We start from the raw sequence: 12,535 nt of genomic DNA, 5'->3' as shown, positions 1-12,535 counted from the left end.
GAACATGATTAGGTTGAGGAGATACTGTTCTGTTTAGAAATTAGAATTATTTTCGAATTTTTAATTTTAGTTTGGATACAATAATTGAACATGTTAATTAATTAATAAACTCATTTTTTTTAGGTGGGCGTAGTTTAAATATAATTTCATTTTATGTTGGGTTTTGTACATAAAAAAAAGAGTAAGTGTTAGGTTTTGGGAATAATGAGTCATGGCCACTTCAAAGGGCCACTCTTTTCCTATGTTAATCAGCGAATAGAATTTGATTTTCAAGCGCTAATATAATGACATAACTTAAGTTTTATCGAAACTTATATCGAGTGAATTAAATTAATTTTTATATGGAGTGAGTTAAGTCGTACGTCACGCAAAAAATAAATAAATTATTGATTTTAGGGAGGGGTGAGTTGTATGATTATGTGGAAGTACCCCACTGGTCCAGTGACCCATTTATCTTTGTACTTTTTTTTTTTCACTCATTGGATTCATCACACATAAAGAAACAATATAAAATTCTAAAAGCAAAATCCCAATCCCAATAGAAGGTTAGTGAGACGTAAGTGGACACATGGGAAGGCCAAGTGAAACTCTAAAAAAGAATATATGTATTGAAAATTGTTTGTTGGTGTCGGTTGTTTTTGTCCCACATCGACAGAAGAGCTAGAGAAGGAAGTTGAGGATGATTGTAAAATCGGGAGGAGGGTGATGGAGTTGAAGTATCTTTGCGCTTGGGGCAATGACGCAGCTAGTGAGGTTCTAACCGAGGCGCGTCTATTGCTGGTTGAAAACTATTTCCAAACCCCCTCTTCGGCCTGGGTTCTGCCTTGGCCGTCGAGAATTTTTGAAAGGGCTTCCCTTGCGGGTAGAGCCCTATAATTCTAGTTGAATTTTTTCTTGTAATATATTATAAAACTTGGTTTGACTTTCTCCTTTAGGAATTTTTGGTTTATTTATATTTATGGAAGTTTTATTTTAAATTAAATTTTATTAATTTAGTTTAATAAGTTAGATATTTAAAATTATAATAAAACTATTGCAATTTGGAATGGAGTTTAAGAAAAAAAAGGTTTTTTTAATTTGTGATTTTAAATTAAACCTTTAATTTGTCGTTAAGTTATTGTGATGGGTATGTTATTTTTGAGTCACGTAATATTTAATTGATGAAAAATTTATGACAAACTTAACAACAAATTAAAATTAAAGGTTTGGATACATACCTTGGAGTCTAAAAGGTTCGGGCATCATGAAGGGACTTGGGTTCATGCTCGAGTGTTTACTCGGGTCTCGAGATTGGGGTTTCAAGTGGGTTGGGTGTAGAGTTCAATTCCCGAGGTCCAATACCAAATTAACTTAATAAATAAAATTTTCTTTTGATTTGATATCAACTTATTTATAATTCGATAATATTTTATTTGCTTTTAAACAATTAAAATTAAAAAAAGAAAACTTGAACCAAATCAATAGAACATTACTTATAATTTTAAATACAAATACGATCGTGATTGACTGCTCGATAGATTAATAAGTAAAAATTTTAATTAATCAAACAATTTCAATTTAATAAAAAAAATTATTTCTTGCGAGTTGAAACATTATATAATGGAATACAAAGACTATAGTTAAGGAAACATATAAAAAATTTTCTTAAGAAATTTTTAAAAATTGCTAATCGACTCAAACGGATAGAAAGTCAACAAAATAGTACAAAGTTATGTTATATTTGACTCAATTTGATTAAAATATTAAAAACATTATCCCAATTAATTTTATTTGCTCAATGAACATTTTGGTTTACACCAACATGAATTGTGACAATTTTTTTGTCTTTTAACTCAAAATTTCACGTTTGAATTCGATAGATACTTTCACTTAAATTTGTTGTATTAATATATATAATTTCGTCGACTATAATTATAATCGTCGAACACAATCATAATATATGATATGTATTCTCTCAATTTTATTATATCAACGCAAATAATCGCATTCGATACAATAAGATAAATTACATAATAGGTTATACTCTTATACAGTAAATTACTTGAAGCACTCAAAAGGGGTAATAATTTTTGAAATTGAATAAAAAAAGAGTTTATTTTTTTTAAAAAAAAAAAAAAACTAAGGGAGTAATAATGTTGGGTAGCAATTAGTTTTGGAGTAAAATACAAATGGAAATAAAAAACTACCAAAAGATATTTTTTAAAAAAAGATTTTAGTGTAATTTCATCGCTTTTTTTCTTCTTCTGAATAATCTAATCCCTTATTTGTGGAATAAATAAATGTTTGATTACAGATTGTTCTCTCTCCATCTCTCTCTTTCCATGGCCGAGAGAACAATCCCTGTTTTTTCCTTTTCTCCCAAACCCTAACTCTCTCCTTCATCAAGAATATCTTCAATCAAATCTCTATCTTTGATTTTCTATCTTTTTCATTTTTATTTTTTGTTACAGATTTCATTACATTTTCTTCAATCAGATTTCTGATTGATGAATCTTTCAAATCTGGTTGAGATTTGGATGTTTGTTTCATTTGTTGGATGATTTAAACGATGATTGCAGATCCGAATTTGGTTTACTACTCTTGTGTTGCCAAAGGAACAACTATCCTTGCTGAGATCAATTCAAAAGATGCCGATCTTGGATCCCTAGCTTTGAAATGCCTTGAAAAGACTCCTCCTTTGCATACCTTCTTCTCTCATACTATCCGAAACAGGACATACACGTTCCTGATTGAAAACCCATATGTGTTTTTCGCCATATTCGATGAAAAAATTGACAAATCGGATGGTCTTGCGTTTCTCAAAGGGGTTGAAGAGGCGTTTCGTGGAGTAATTGAGAGATCTTCTGGGAAGAAGCGTTTGGATAAATTGAATTCGCATTGCTTTCAGGGAGAGTTGAATCCTGTTTTTCATCAGCTGTTGGATTCAAATTTTGGTGTGGATGAGGGTTCTAATTCCCCTAGGAGTGAGCTGGATCATGGACGAAGCACGAGTTTGGATTCTGTTAAAGGGAAGAAAATTGGGTCAATGCCATTGCTTGCTGATGCTGCGAGTAGCTTGAAGCTAAAAAAGAAGAGGCTTTTCGGTCAGTTTAAGAAGAGGAATGATGAGATGTGTGAGAAGAGAGTTGATGTTTCGGATGATGGGATCAGATTGAGCAGAGATTTTTCAGTTACTATGCAAAAGAATGGATTGATTCATGGAGAAGGAGGGCATCAAAAAGCTAAGAAAGTTTGGAAGAAACAAGTTTGGGTTGTCTTGTCATTGGATTTAATAGTCTGCACCATTTTGTTCATAGTTTGGTTGTGTGTTTGCAGGGGCTTCAAATGCATCGATGCTTGATTGAAATTTGATACTACTTGTGTTGTGTGTTTTTGCATCTATCGCTACGAATAGATGTTTTCCACTGAATTCGATACATTGCACTCTGGAAGATGATTAAATTACTTCATGTGTTCACCGTTGTCACTCGAGCTACTTCTGTCAAATTTGAAGTCTTTTTTCTCAGTATGGGGCCGATTTGATGTGTTTCTAAGAAACTTTTTATTAATGTGATGTTTTTAAGTTGTGCATTCTGTGGATATTATGACATATGCAAACTTTTCTTTTTAAGATATTTGTGTTATAAATTGTATGATACTATGCTGGTAAAAAAGGGGAATTGATTTCTTTCTTTCCATGTAATCTAATGTATTAACTTTCATCTGTACCCAAAGATAATGACAACCAGGATTTGATCTATTATTTGAAGTGTTGTTCCATTTGTGTGAATGTTGAAGCATTGTTTCTACAGTGAACTTTGTAAAATTCGTTGAAAGTAACCTGTAGTTTTGACTTTCCCATTTATGTTGCATCAAAAGGGAAAACAAAAATGTGAATGAATTTGGAATGGCAGAAGTTTGCATGAAGCAGACATTTTCTGTGATTGAGAGGCTGCTCTTGTTTGTTGCTTCTTTCTTTTGCAGATTCAATAGTAGCGATTGGACGTGATTGTAATGTTATGGTGCTTTTTGAAGCTTCTAAATACGATGATCTCCAGCTTTTTTGGAGTTTAGAACAACGAGCACATGATGATGGTATGTGCAATTTGTGGAGGTTTCAGTTGATTGAATAAAAAAGTGCAAACTGCATATGCATTATACAGTAGTTTTGATTATAGAATCTGATACAATGGTTGCCTTGCACTTTTGGGCCTTGTTGAGTTATTAGGGATAGTTTGCATTCCATAAAAGCGTTTTCTACAGCAAGTCACAATTTGTTTGTAGGATAGGATATGGCGCTCCTCTTGATAGTTGATGTGATTCAAGATTGTTATTGCTATAAATTCCTCTTTGCTACTGCCATGCTAATGGTCTCTCATTCAACTTGGATTATCTTTCTGTACTATGAAAACAGATGCCAAAGTCTCAAAACTGGTGATACTTTAACATGTATTGTTGGCTTCAAGTTTCTCAAAACTATGCTCATATACTTCTGCTACCTTCTCGCTGCACATTTATTCTGACACCTGCTTGGTATTATTGTCTTAAATGGTTGGTTTCTCATACTTCCAGCAGAGATAATGTTAAACTGTACATTATCTTTGCACAAACCTTTAACATAGAAATAAGTCTGTTGGACATCTATTGACCTTGCCAAGCATAGAAGGATAATTTGGTGAGACAACTTGGACCACATTGAGCCTCGAAAGCTAGAATTTCTGAACTGATTTGGTGGGGGTGCGCCAGGCCCATGCAGTAGTGCAACGCATGGACAACACTTGAGAACCCAGATAGCAAGCTACCTTGACAGACTCTCCCCCATAAAAAATTGAGTTAATATCACGTGAATCAATGACTCACATATCAGATATTACACTGATAAGAACAGATACTACACTTGATCTTAGCCAAAAGGCCGAGAAAGGTATGCTTTGAATTGTGGCCTGTTTGGAATTTTATAGTAGCCTACAAATTCCTTGTTATACACTCTGTGTCATTAATGATGTGGGAGTCTTGGACAAACGCACCACAAATACTAAAAAAGTAAATTTCTTTTTTGAATGTAGTATTTGAAATAGAAAAACAGGGTTAGAACCGTTTATTTTCTAAGTGTTTGTACATCAAAATAGTTTTAAGAACTTGCGTATGCCAAAGTAACAAAAATTAGCTAAAAAGTCATCGATTAGAAATCCTTACTTATGACTATTGACTTATAAGCCCATTCAGATAGGCTCTTATGGTGTTCTTTTCACTCTCTCGAGCAAGCTGTTCAACATTCTGAATTTTAATTACATTTCTTAGAGTTTCTCTTGATATGATGTCTATTATCACAAAAGGTTATGTTGAGATGAATAAGATATCTGGTCTTGAGTTTAATCCTTGAGTATAGAAAAATTAATTCTTATAAGGTGTACTTCTCCCTTTAATGCGTCTTGTGTATCATGAATTTGAATTAATTGAAATTGAGAAACAAAAAATATCCATGGTTATCATAGATTTTTTTTTTTCATAAACTTTTCCCACTTTCCTATAGTTGAGTTGAATAAAGCATTAAGAGAAGTTAAAATTTTAGAATAAAACACTTCTAAGTAATGAGAAAGAGTCTTTGTTTAATTCTTTGGAGAACACTACATGTTGCTGGTGAAAGATAGTAGAAATTTTATGAAATTAGTAAAAGTGTGCGTAGACTAACACAAACACCATGATTATCAAAAAAAAAAGAATCATGATAAAGTGTTCCAACTAAATTCGAAAATGAATGTTATATAAATAAAGTATTAAAACCTAGAAAAGTTATTGAATGGTTTAATACCATAACATTGCCCAAGTCCAACACCAACTCCGAGATCTGATTTAACCAAATTTGGTGCATGTTGTTTCCTCCAATATTGGTCCTATACAGAGAGTGAGTGCTGGAAATTGATTGATGGCTAAGTACTGAAAACGAATGACAAAAAAAAAGTTAATAAACCACAAGAATATATCACACAATGTATAATATGTGACACGAGAATCTGTCACAAATTCGGTATATAATATTAGATCTCGAACCCCCTCCCACTAATTCGTATGTTTATTTCTCAGATTTTGAATTTCCTCATTAAAATTTCTGGCTCCGCCACTGCCTCCGTCCACTATTTGTTTGTCATGATTTTTATTTTTAAAGTCAAACTATAAGAACTTCGACTAAAATTTTCAATTGTATTTTTTTCAATATATTGATATGCAAAAAATTGCAACTTATAGTATTTTTCATATAGTTTTTGAATATCAAATTTTTTTATTTAAAATATCAAATTAAAGTTATCTAATTTAACTTTAAAAATTAGTCAAATTTAGTTTTGAAAAAAAAGCAACATATGACAAATAAAATTGAATAGAGGGAGTGAGTATAATAGGAAAATACGAATTGAAGACCTAACGTTAAAGATAATTGTAGTTTTCTTCCCAGTTTGTTGTTATCACTCTATTACTAGTTTATTGTTTAAGTTTACATAAGCAATTTGTGCCTTTACTGGACAGTAATAGCTAAACGTTACGACTGATTTGGTGGGGTGCGCCAGGCCCGTGCAGTAGTGCAACGCATGGGCGACGCTTGAGAGCCTAGATAGCAAGCTACCTTGACAGACTCTCCCCTTAAAAAATTGAGTTAATATCGTGTGAATCAATGATTCACATATCAGATATTAAACTGATAAGAACAGATACTACACTTGATCTTAGCCAAAAGGCCGAGAAAGGTATGCTTTGTAATGAGGCCCGTTTGGAATCTTATAGTACCCAACAGATTCCTTCTTATACACTCTGTGTGATGATGTGGGAGTCCTAAACAAACGAACCACATATACTAGAAAAGTATATTTATTTTTTAAATGTAGTTATTTGAAATAGGAATAGGGTTAGAACCAGTTTAGTTCGACTTATTTTAAGCTTGACAAAAATAAGCTGAAACTCATCGGTAAGAAATTCTTATTTATGACTATTGGCTTATAATAATGTCTGTTATCACAAAGTTTATGGTGAGATGGATAAAATATATTTTATGATTTTGAACTTGAACCTTGAGTGAAAAAAAATTTAATTCTTATGAGGTCTACTTCTCCCTTTAATGTGTGCTGCGTATCATGAATTTGAATTAATTAAACTTTAATATAGATGCAAAATTGAATGAGAAACAAAAAATTTCCATGGTTATCATAGTTTTTTTTTTTTTTGCATGAACTTTTCCCACTTCCCTATAGTTAAGTTGAATTAAGCATAAGAGAAGTAAAGATTTTAGAATAAAACACTTTAAAGTCATGACAAAGAGCCTTTGACTGATTCTTGGTAAATAGATAGTAGAAATTTCATGATATTAGTTGAAGTGTGCGTAAACTGACACAATCATCATAATTATCAAAGGAAAAAAGATTATGAAAAAGAGTCCCAAATAAATTCGAAAATGGATGTTATACTCTATGACCCATATAAATGATGTACCAAAACCTTGCTAAGTTTTTGAATCGTTTAACAATTAATTAATTAATATCATAACAGTGCTTAAGTCCAACACTAACTCCTAGATCTGATTTTAACCAAATCTGGTGCATGTTGTTTACTCCTATATTGGTCCAACATAGAGAGAGAGAATGTGCTGGAAATTGATTGATGGCTTAAAGACGTGATCTTAAATATATAAGAAAATACTGAGGTTTCAAGATTAAGGTAAAAGATTAATAGATAATTAAATTATCTAGTTCCTTTTCTAGTTTTTTTGTCATCACTCTCTTACGAGTTTACACTTTTAAATGTTTACATATTATTTCCTTTACCTTGTATATCATATTATTTATTGTTTACTGATTTCTTTTTCGTTGTTTTCAATATGATTCTTTTTGTTATTGTAAATTATAATTGCTTTCACCTATTTCTTATATGCATTACTTGAGTCGGACATTTATTGATAATAATCTATTTGTTGGGTTTATAACACTATTTACCTTCATAATATAGGACTAAGGTTGTGTACATGTTATCCTTCCAAACTTCACTAATCGCGATTTGTGAGACTGTTGAAAAAGGGTAAAAAGCATACATTGCATATTTAAGACCATTGTTCTTTAAAGTCGAGCTCATTAGTTGCCATCAGTCGTTAAACCTATAGATGTCCTAGTCCCTACAGTCGAATAACAAGTTGTTATAAGAATTCACAAACTTTAAATTCTGAATCTGCCTATTATTATCCCACAAACATAATTGGACCCTCTTATAGGGTAAACGACCTTGCCAAGCATAGCATCTGCACATCATAGACATTATATCTGCAAATTTTTGAAGTGCGAAAATGTTATCTTTTTTAGGAGTAGAAATAAATGGACTTTTTATAGATAAAGGGCGCATTGTGATTACTGAATTTACATATCTGTGGAGATTTTAGTTCCATCCTTAATTGTAGAGATTTATATACGTTATCTAAATTAGATGTATCAAAACTCAAATAGAAACTGACTATAACTCAAATTGTTGTTTTACCGAGACACAAAATTAAGCAGATGAGCAATTTGTGGCAGCAATAGCTAAACGTTACGATTGATTTGGTGGGGTGCGCCAGGCCCGTGCAGTAGTGCAACACATGGACGACACTTGAGAATCCAGATAGCAAGCTACCTTAATAGACTCTCCCCTTAAAAAATTGAGTTAATATCGTGTGAATCAATGACTCACATATCAGATATTAAACTGATAAGAACAGATACTACACTTGATCTTAGCCAAAAGGCCGAGAAAGGTATGCTTTGTAATGAGGCCCGTTTGGAATTTTATAGTACCCAACAGATTCCTTCTTATACACTCTGTGTGATGATGTGGGAGTCTTGGACAAACTCACTACATTTTTTCACGTGTGCTTATTATTTGAAAAAAAAACATACCTAGCGCCTATTATTTAGATTGACTTATTTTAGATGTTTCAAGTATTTTTATATTGATTGGAGTAGAATTAAAAAGATATTTTAAATCATTTATAATAATGTCGAAATAATAAAAAATAAGTTGCAAGTCATAATACAATATTTTATTATGTTTCTATTTTTTCTTTTGTATATATCTAGAAATTTGTATAATGTACAATAATTTTGGTATATATATATCATAATTATATATGTGCATCTGTAATTTCATGTTTTTTTTATAAAAAAAACATTAATGATTAAATTGATTGTATATTATTCATTTGTTAATTGTATATATAGTAAGCTTGATATATGTTTCTATACTTGAGTGTGTAACGTTTATATATACAATATTTTATTATGTACATAATTTTTCTTATATATCGACGAATTTGTATAATGTATTATAATTTTGTATATGTATTATAGAGTGATTTTAACAAATTTCTGTATACAAAATTAAATAATTGTATATAAATAGCTATTGTCTTATAAGACTTTGTATATGTTACCTTAATATACAACTCACTATATACATAACTTTAATAATTGGTATACAACTAATAGAATATACAATTAAGAATTTGTCTCATAATACTTTGTACGGAAAAGGACCTAAAATGCTCTCAAATTATTGTAAATGGTACAAAATTATCATTCATCCACCTATTGGCTCCAAAACACTTTCCACCTATCTATTGATTCCAAACTACTCTTGTCATTAACCTTTATGTTCAAAATTGACTACTTATTAACTGTTTTAAATTTAAGTTATTTAAATATTTTTTAAATACATGACGCTCAACTATTTGTTATCATTTAACTTATTATTATAATTTATAAATCAATCCACTATCCACCTGTTACTAATTAAACCCCTTCAAATTAATAAACTCGTCACATTACTATTGCAATAACAAAAAAAGTTACTTCCAATGAGTGTACTTAAAAATTTGAAGTGAAAATATCTGTAGAAGTAAATTATTATACATTCAAGTTCTAAATAAAAATTACCGATAAATTTAAAACTCTGACTTTGTTCATTTTAATTATTATTTCATCTCAATTATGTGATGTTACTACATAGATAACTTTTTTTTCAAAATAATATATTAAAGTTTTTAAAACAAAATCATAAATATTTATAAAATTATATTTTAAAAAGTGTATGAATTAAATGTATTACTTCTTTACCTTTAATCATAAATTTCTAATTAAAGCTTGAAAGAGAATCTTATTGAAAATGTCCTCCTAAATAAGTGGTTCAACCTAAATTTAGTTGGGACTTAGATTCTGACTCGAATAATTTTGGATGTTATTTTTAGGAATATATAATTTCGTCTTGTTTTAGTAGAGTTTATGGCGATTTTGATATTATAATTGGTTTATTAATTGGGTGGTATTTAGTTAGTAATTTTTGGGTAGTGCATTGATTTATAAATTATTTTAATAAATTAAATTATAATGAATAGTTGAGCGTCAAGTATTTTAAAAAATGTTTAAACGGTTTAATTTTAAAAGAATTAATAAGTGGTCAATTTTGAACCCAAAGGTGGATGACAAGGGTATTTTGGAGCTAATAGGTGGATGAGAAGGGTTTTTGGAGCCAATAGGTGGATGGAGGGTAATCTTCTACCATTTTCAATACTTCGAGGGTATTTTAGGCACTTTTCCGTACTTTGTATATATTACCTTAATATAAACCCACTATATACATAACTTTGTAATTTGTGTATAAATTACACTAGATGTTTTTTATATTCTTCAGATTTGTCTAGCTATGATGAGGTAGATTCAATCTCCTCTGAATCAATGTTTATGGCTTTTATCTTATTTTCGCCTTCAACAATCTTAATGCCGCTAGATTTCGCGTTGTTAATGCTTTATGAATTGCCATTAGGTTATTTTTTTCATGGATCCCAATTCTTCAATAGATTGTTCAACTTGAACTTGTTTATGTTTTGTCATAGACCTTACAGTGACCCCAAAATCCTGAGTTAATCCAATTGAAACAAAGGTGGATTATCAACAACATTGACATGCAATGACATACCTCTCGTAATCCCTATAGATGGAGAGAAATCATTCATTCTGATTTTGAATGACTTGTAATCTGATAAGTAATAAAGATTTTTTTAAAACTAACAATCATACTACATATACAAATTATTGAAGAAAGAATTAAGAAAAAAAATATTGAAAGCCATGAATTTGGCGGTTACTATCGAAAAGTGAAAGAACATCGAAGGAAGAAGATCAAAATTTTCCCAATGGAAATTCAAATTAGAAGGGAAGAGTAATTTTAGGAAAAGATATGAAATGAGAATGAGAGAGATAAATTTGATTTTGAATAAAATTATATAAACATCTTTGAATGAATATTTTTATCCCGTATATAAATAAATAGTGAATCCTATTAATTGTGACAAAAAATAAAATTATATTTACTGACAAAGTGACAGTAAATAAATTAAAATATAACCTTATTAACTAATTACATAGGGACGTTTGACATCCTATGTAATTTTCCTTTAAGACAATTAAAGCCCGTAAATTGTGTCTCATGGCCAGTGGGCCAATTAACACTGACGGCCCAACGCCCATGTCCCATCTCCCTCGTCATTCGACAGGGTCATTTGCACTTTTGCTCAAGTCAATTTTTAATTTTGTCCTCTAAAGTAAATAAATAATAATAATAATAGTTATGAGTCATAAATTAATATATACTAAGTCCTTAAAGAAGAACCTCACGTAAATATCATGGAATAAGGTTTACATCATAATATATTAGGGTAACTTTCACATATAACAAATAAAAAATTTATATTTGTATAATATAGCAAACTTTGCATAATTGCGCTCCATAGCAAACATAAAAACTGTATAATTCGCTATACATATACAAGTGTATAATTCGCTGGCCTAAATTTATAATTTGCTGGCCTAAATTGTATAATTCGCTGGCCTATTTCGCTGCAATTGTATAATTTGCTTTGCATATAGTTGAATCGAATTAAAATGTATGTATATTGCATAATTATAAGTTTATAGCAAAAAGATACATGTTTTTCTCGCTTTATACAAAAACAGAAACACAATATATACACTTCTATTGTATAAAGCTAGATAAAAATGTATTTCACTGCAATTGTATAATTCGCAATTGTATAATTCTTTGGCCTTTTTCTCTGCAATTTTTGAAGTAAAATGTTAGTAAATTGTATAATTAAGTGTATAACACGAAGATATACATTTTTGCATGTGTATATACAATTTTCTCTCGCTTTATACAAAACAGAATCAGAATTATACACTTCTGTGTATAAAGCGAGAGAGGTGAGCGAGATTCCTGGGAGAGAGACGCTTGCAAATTTTAAATAATGTTTGCTATGGAGCACAATTAAATCAAACCCTAGCTATTCTATTTAATTTAGGTTATTAGTTTGCTATTTTATACAATTTTCCCAATATATTATGCCCATAAGGAAATTATATCTCACTGGATATTAGTTTGATTTGTTAAAATAAAAATAAGAAAACAGATCATTTAAAGAACAATTCGTAAAATTAATAGCCTTAGAAATGTTACGATTCGTAAAACTTTATATATACTTTGAACATTTTGA

The 12,535-nt window shown here is 30.3% G+C and overlaps 1 protein-coding gene and 4 non-coding genes across 5 annotated transcripts; 2 read left to right on the top strand and 3 right to left on the bottom strand.

Moving 5' to 3' along the window:
- The first annotated feature begins 718 nt into the window (after nucleotides 1–718).
- On the top strand, nucleotides 719–870 carry LOC112941216 (U4 spliceosomal RNA). Its single transcript, XR_003246305.1, has one exon. It is a non-coding gene; the product is annotated as a U4 spliceosomal RNA (small nuclear RNA).
- Nucleotides 871–1,979: 1,109 nt separating this feature from the next.
- Nucleotides 1,980–3,742, top strand: LOC101259516 (phytolongin Phyl2.1). The gene has a single exon (XM_004234924.5). The coding sequence runs from the start codon at nucleotides 2,549–2,551 to the stop codon at nucleotides 3,338–3,340; it is 792 nt and encodes a 263-aa protein (XP_004234972.1). The 5' UTR covers nucleotides 1,980–2,548; the 3' UTR covers nucleotides 3,341–3,742.
- A 969-nt stretch (nucleotides 3,743–4,711) lies between these two features.
- LOC112941213 (U2 spliceosomal RNA) lies at nucleotides 4,712–4,907 on the bottom strand. The gene has a single exon (XR_003246302.2). It is a non-coding gene; the product is annotated as a U2 spliceosomal RNA (small nuclear RNA).
- Nucleotides 4,908–6,528: 1,621 nt separating this feature from the next.
- On the bottom strand, nucleotides 6,529–6,723 carry LOC112941211 (U2 spliceosomal RNA). The gene has a single exon (XR_003246300.1). It is a non-coding gene; the product is annotated as a U2 spliceosomal RNA (small nuclear RNA).
- Nucleotides 6,724–8,555: 1,832 nt separating this feature from the next.
- Nucleotides 8,556–8,750, bottom strand: LOC112941214 (U2 spliceosomal RNA). The gene has a single exon (XR_003246303.1). It is a non-coding gene; the product is annotated as a U2 spliceosomal RNA (small nuclear RNA).
- Nucleotides 8,751–12,535: the final 3,785 nt, after the last annotated feature.

Source organism: Solanum lycopersicum, chromosome 3 (assembly GCF_036512215.1).
Source record: "Solanum lycopersicum chromosome 3, SLM_r2.1".
NCBI classification, from domain to species: domain Eukaryota; kingdom Viridiplantae; phylum Streptophyta; class Magnoliopsida; order Solanales; family Solanaceae; genus Solanum; species Solanum lycopersicum.
This window is presented reverse-complemented; position numbering and strand designations above follow the sequence as displayed.

Excerpts from the sequence above, each read along its gene's own strand:
- LOC101259516 (XM_004234924.5), top strand. The coding sequence starts at position 2,549 with ATGATTGCAGATCCGAATTTGGTTTACTACTCTTGTGTTGCCAAAGGA.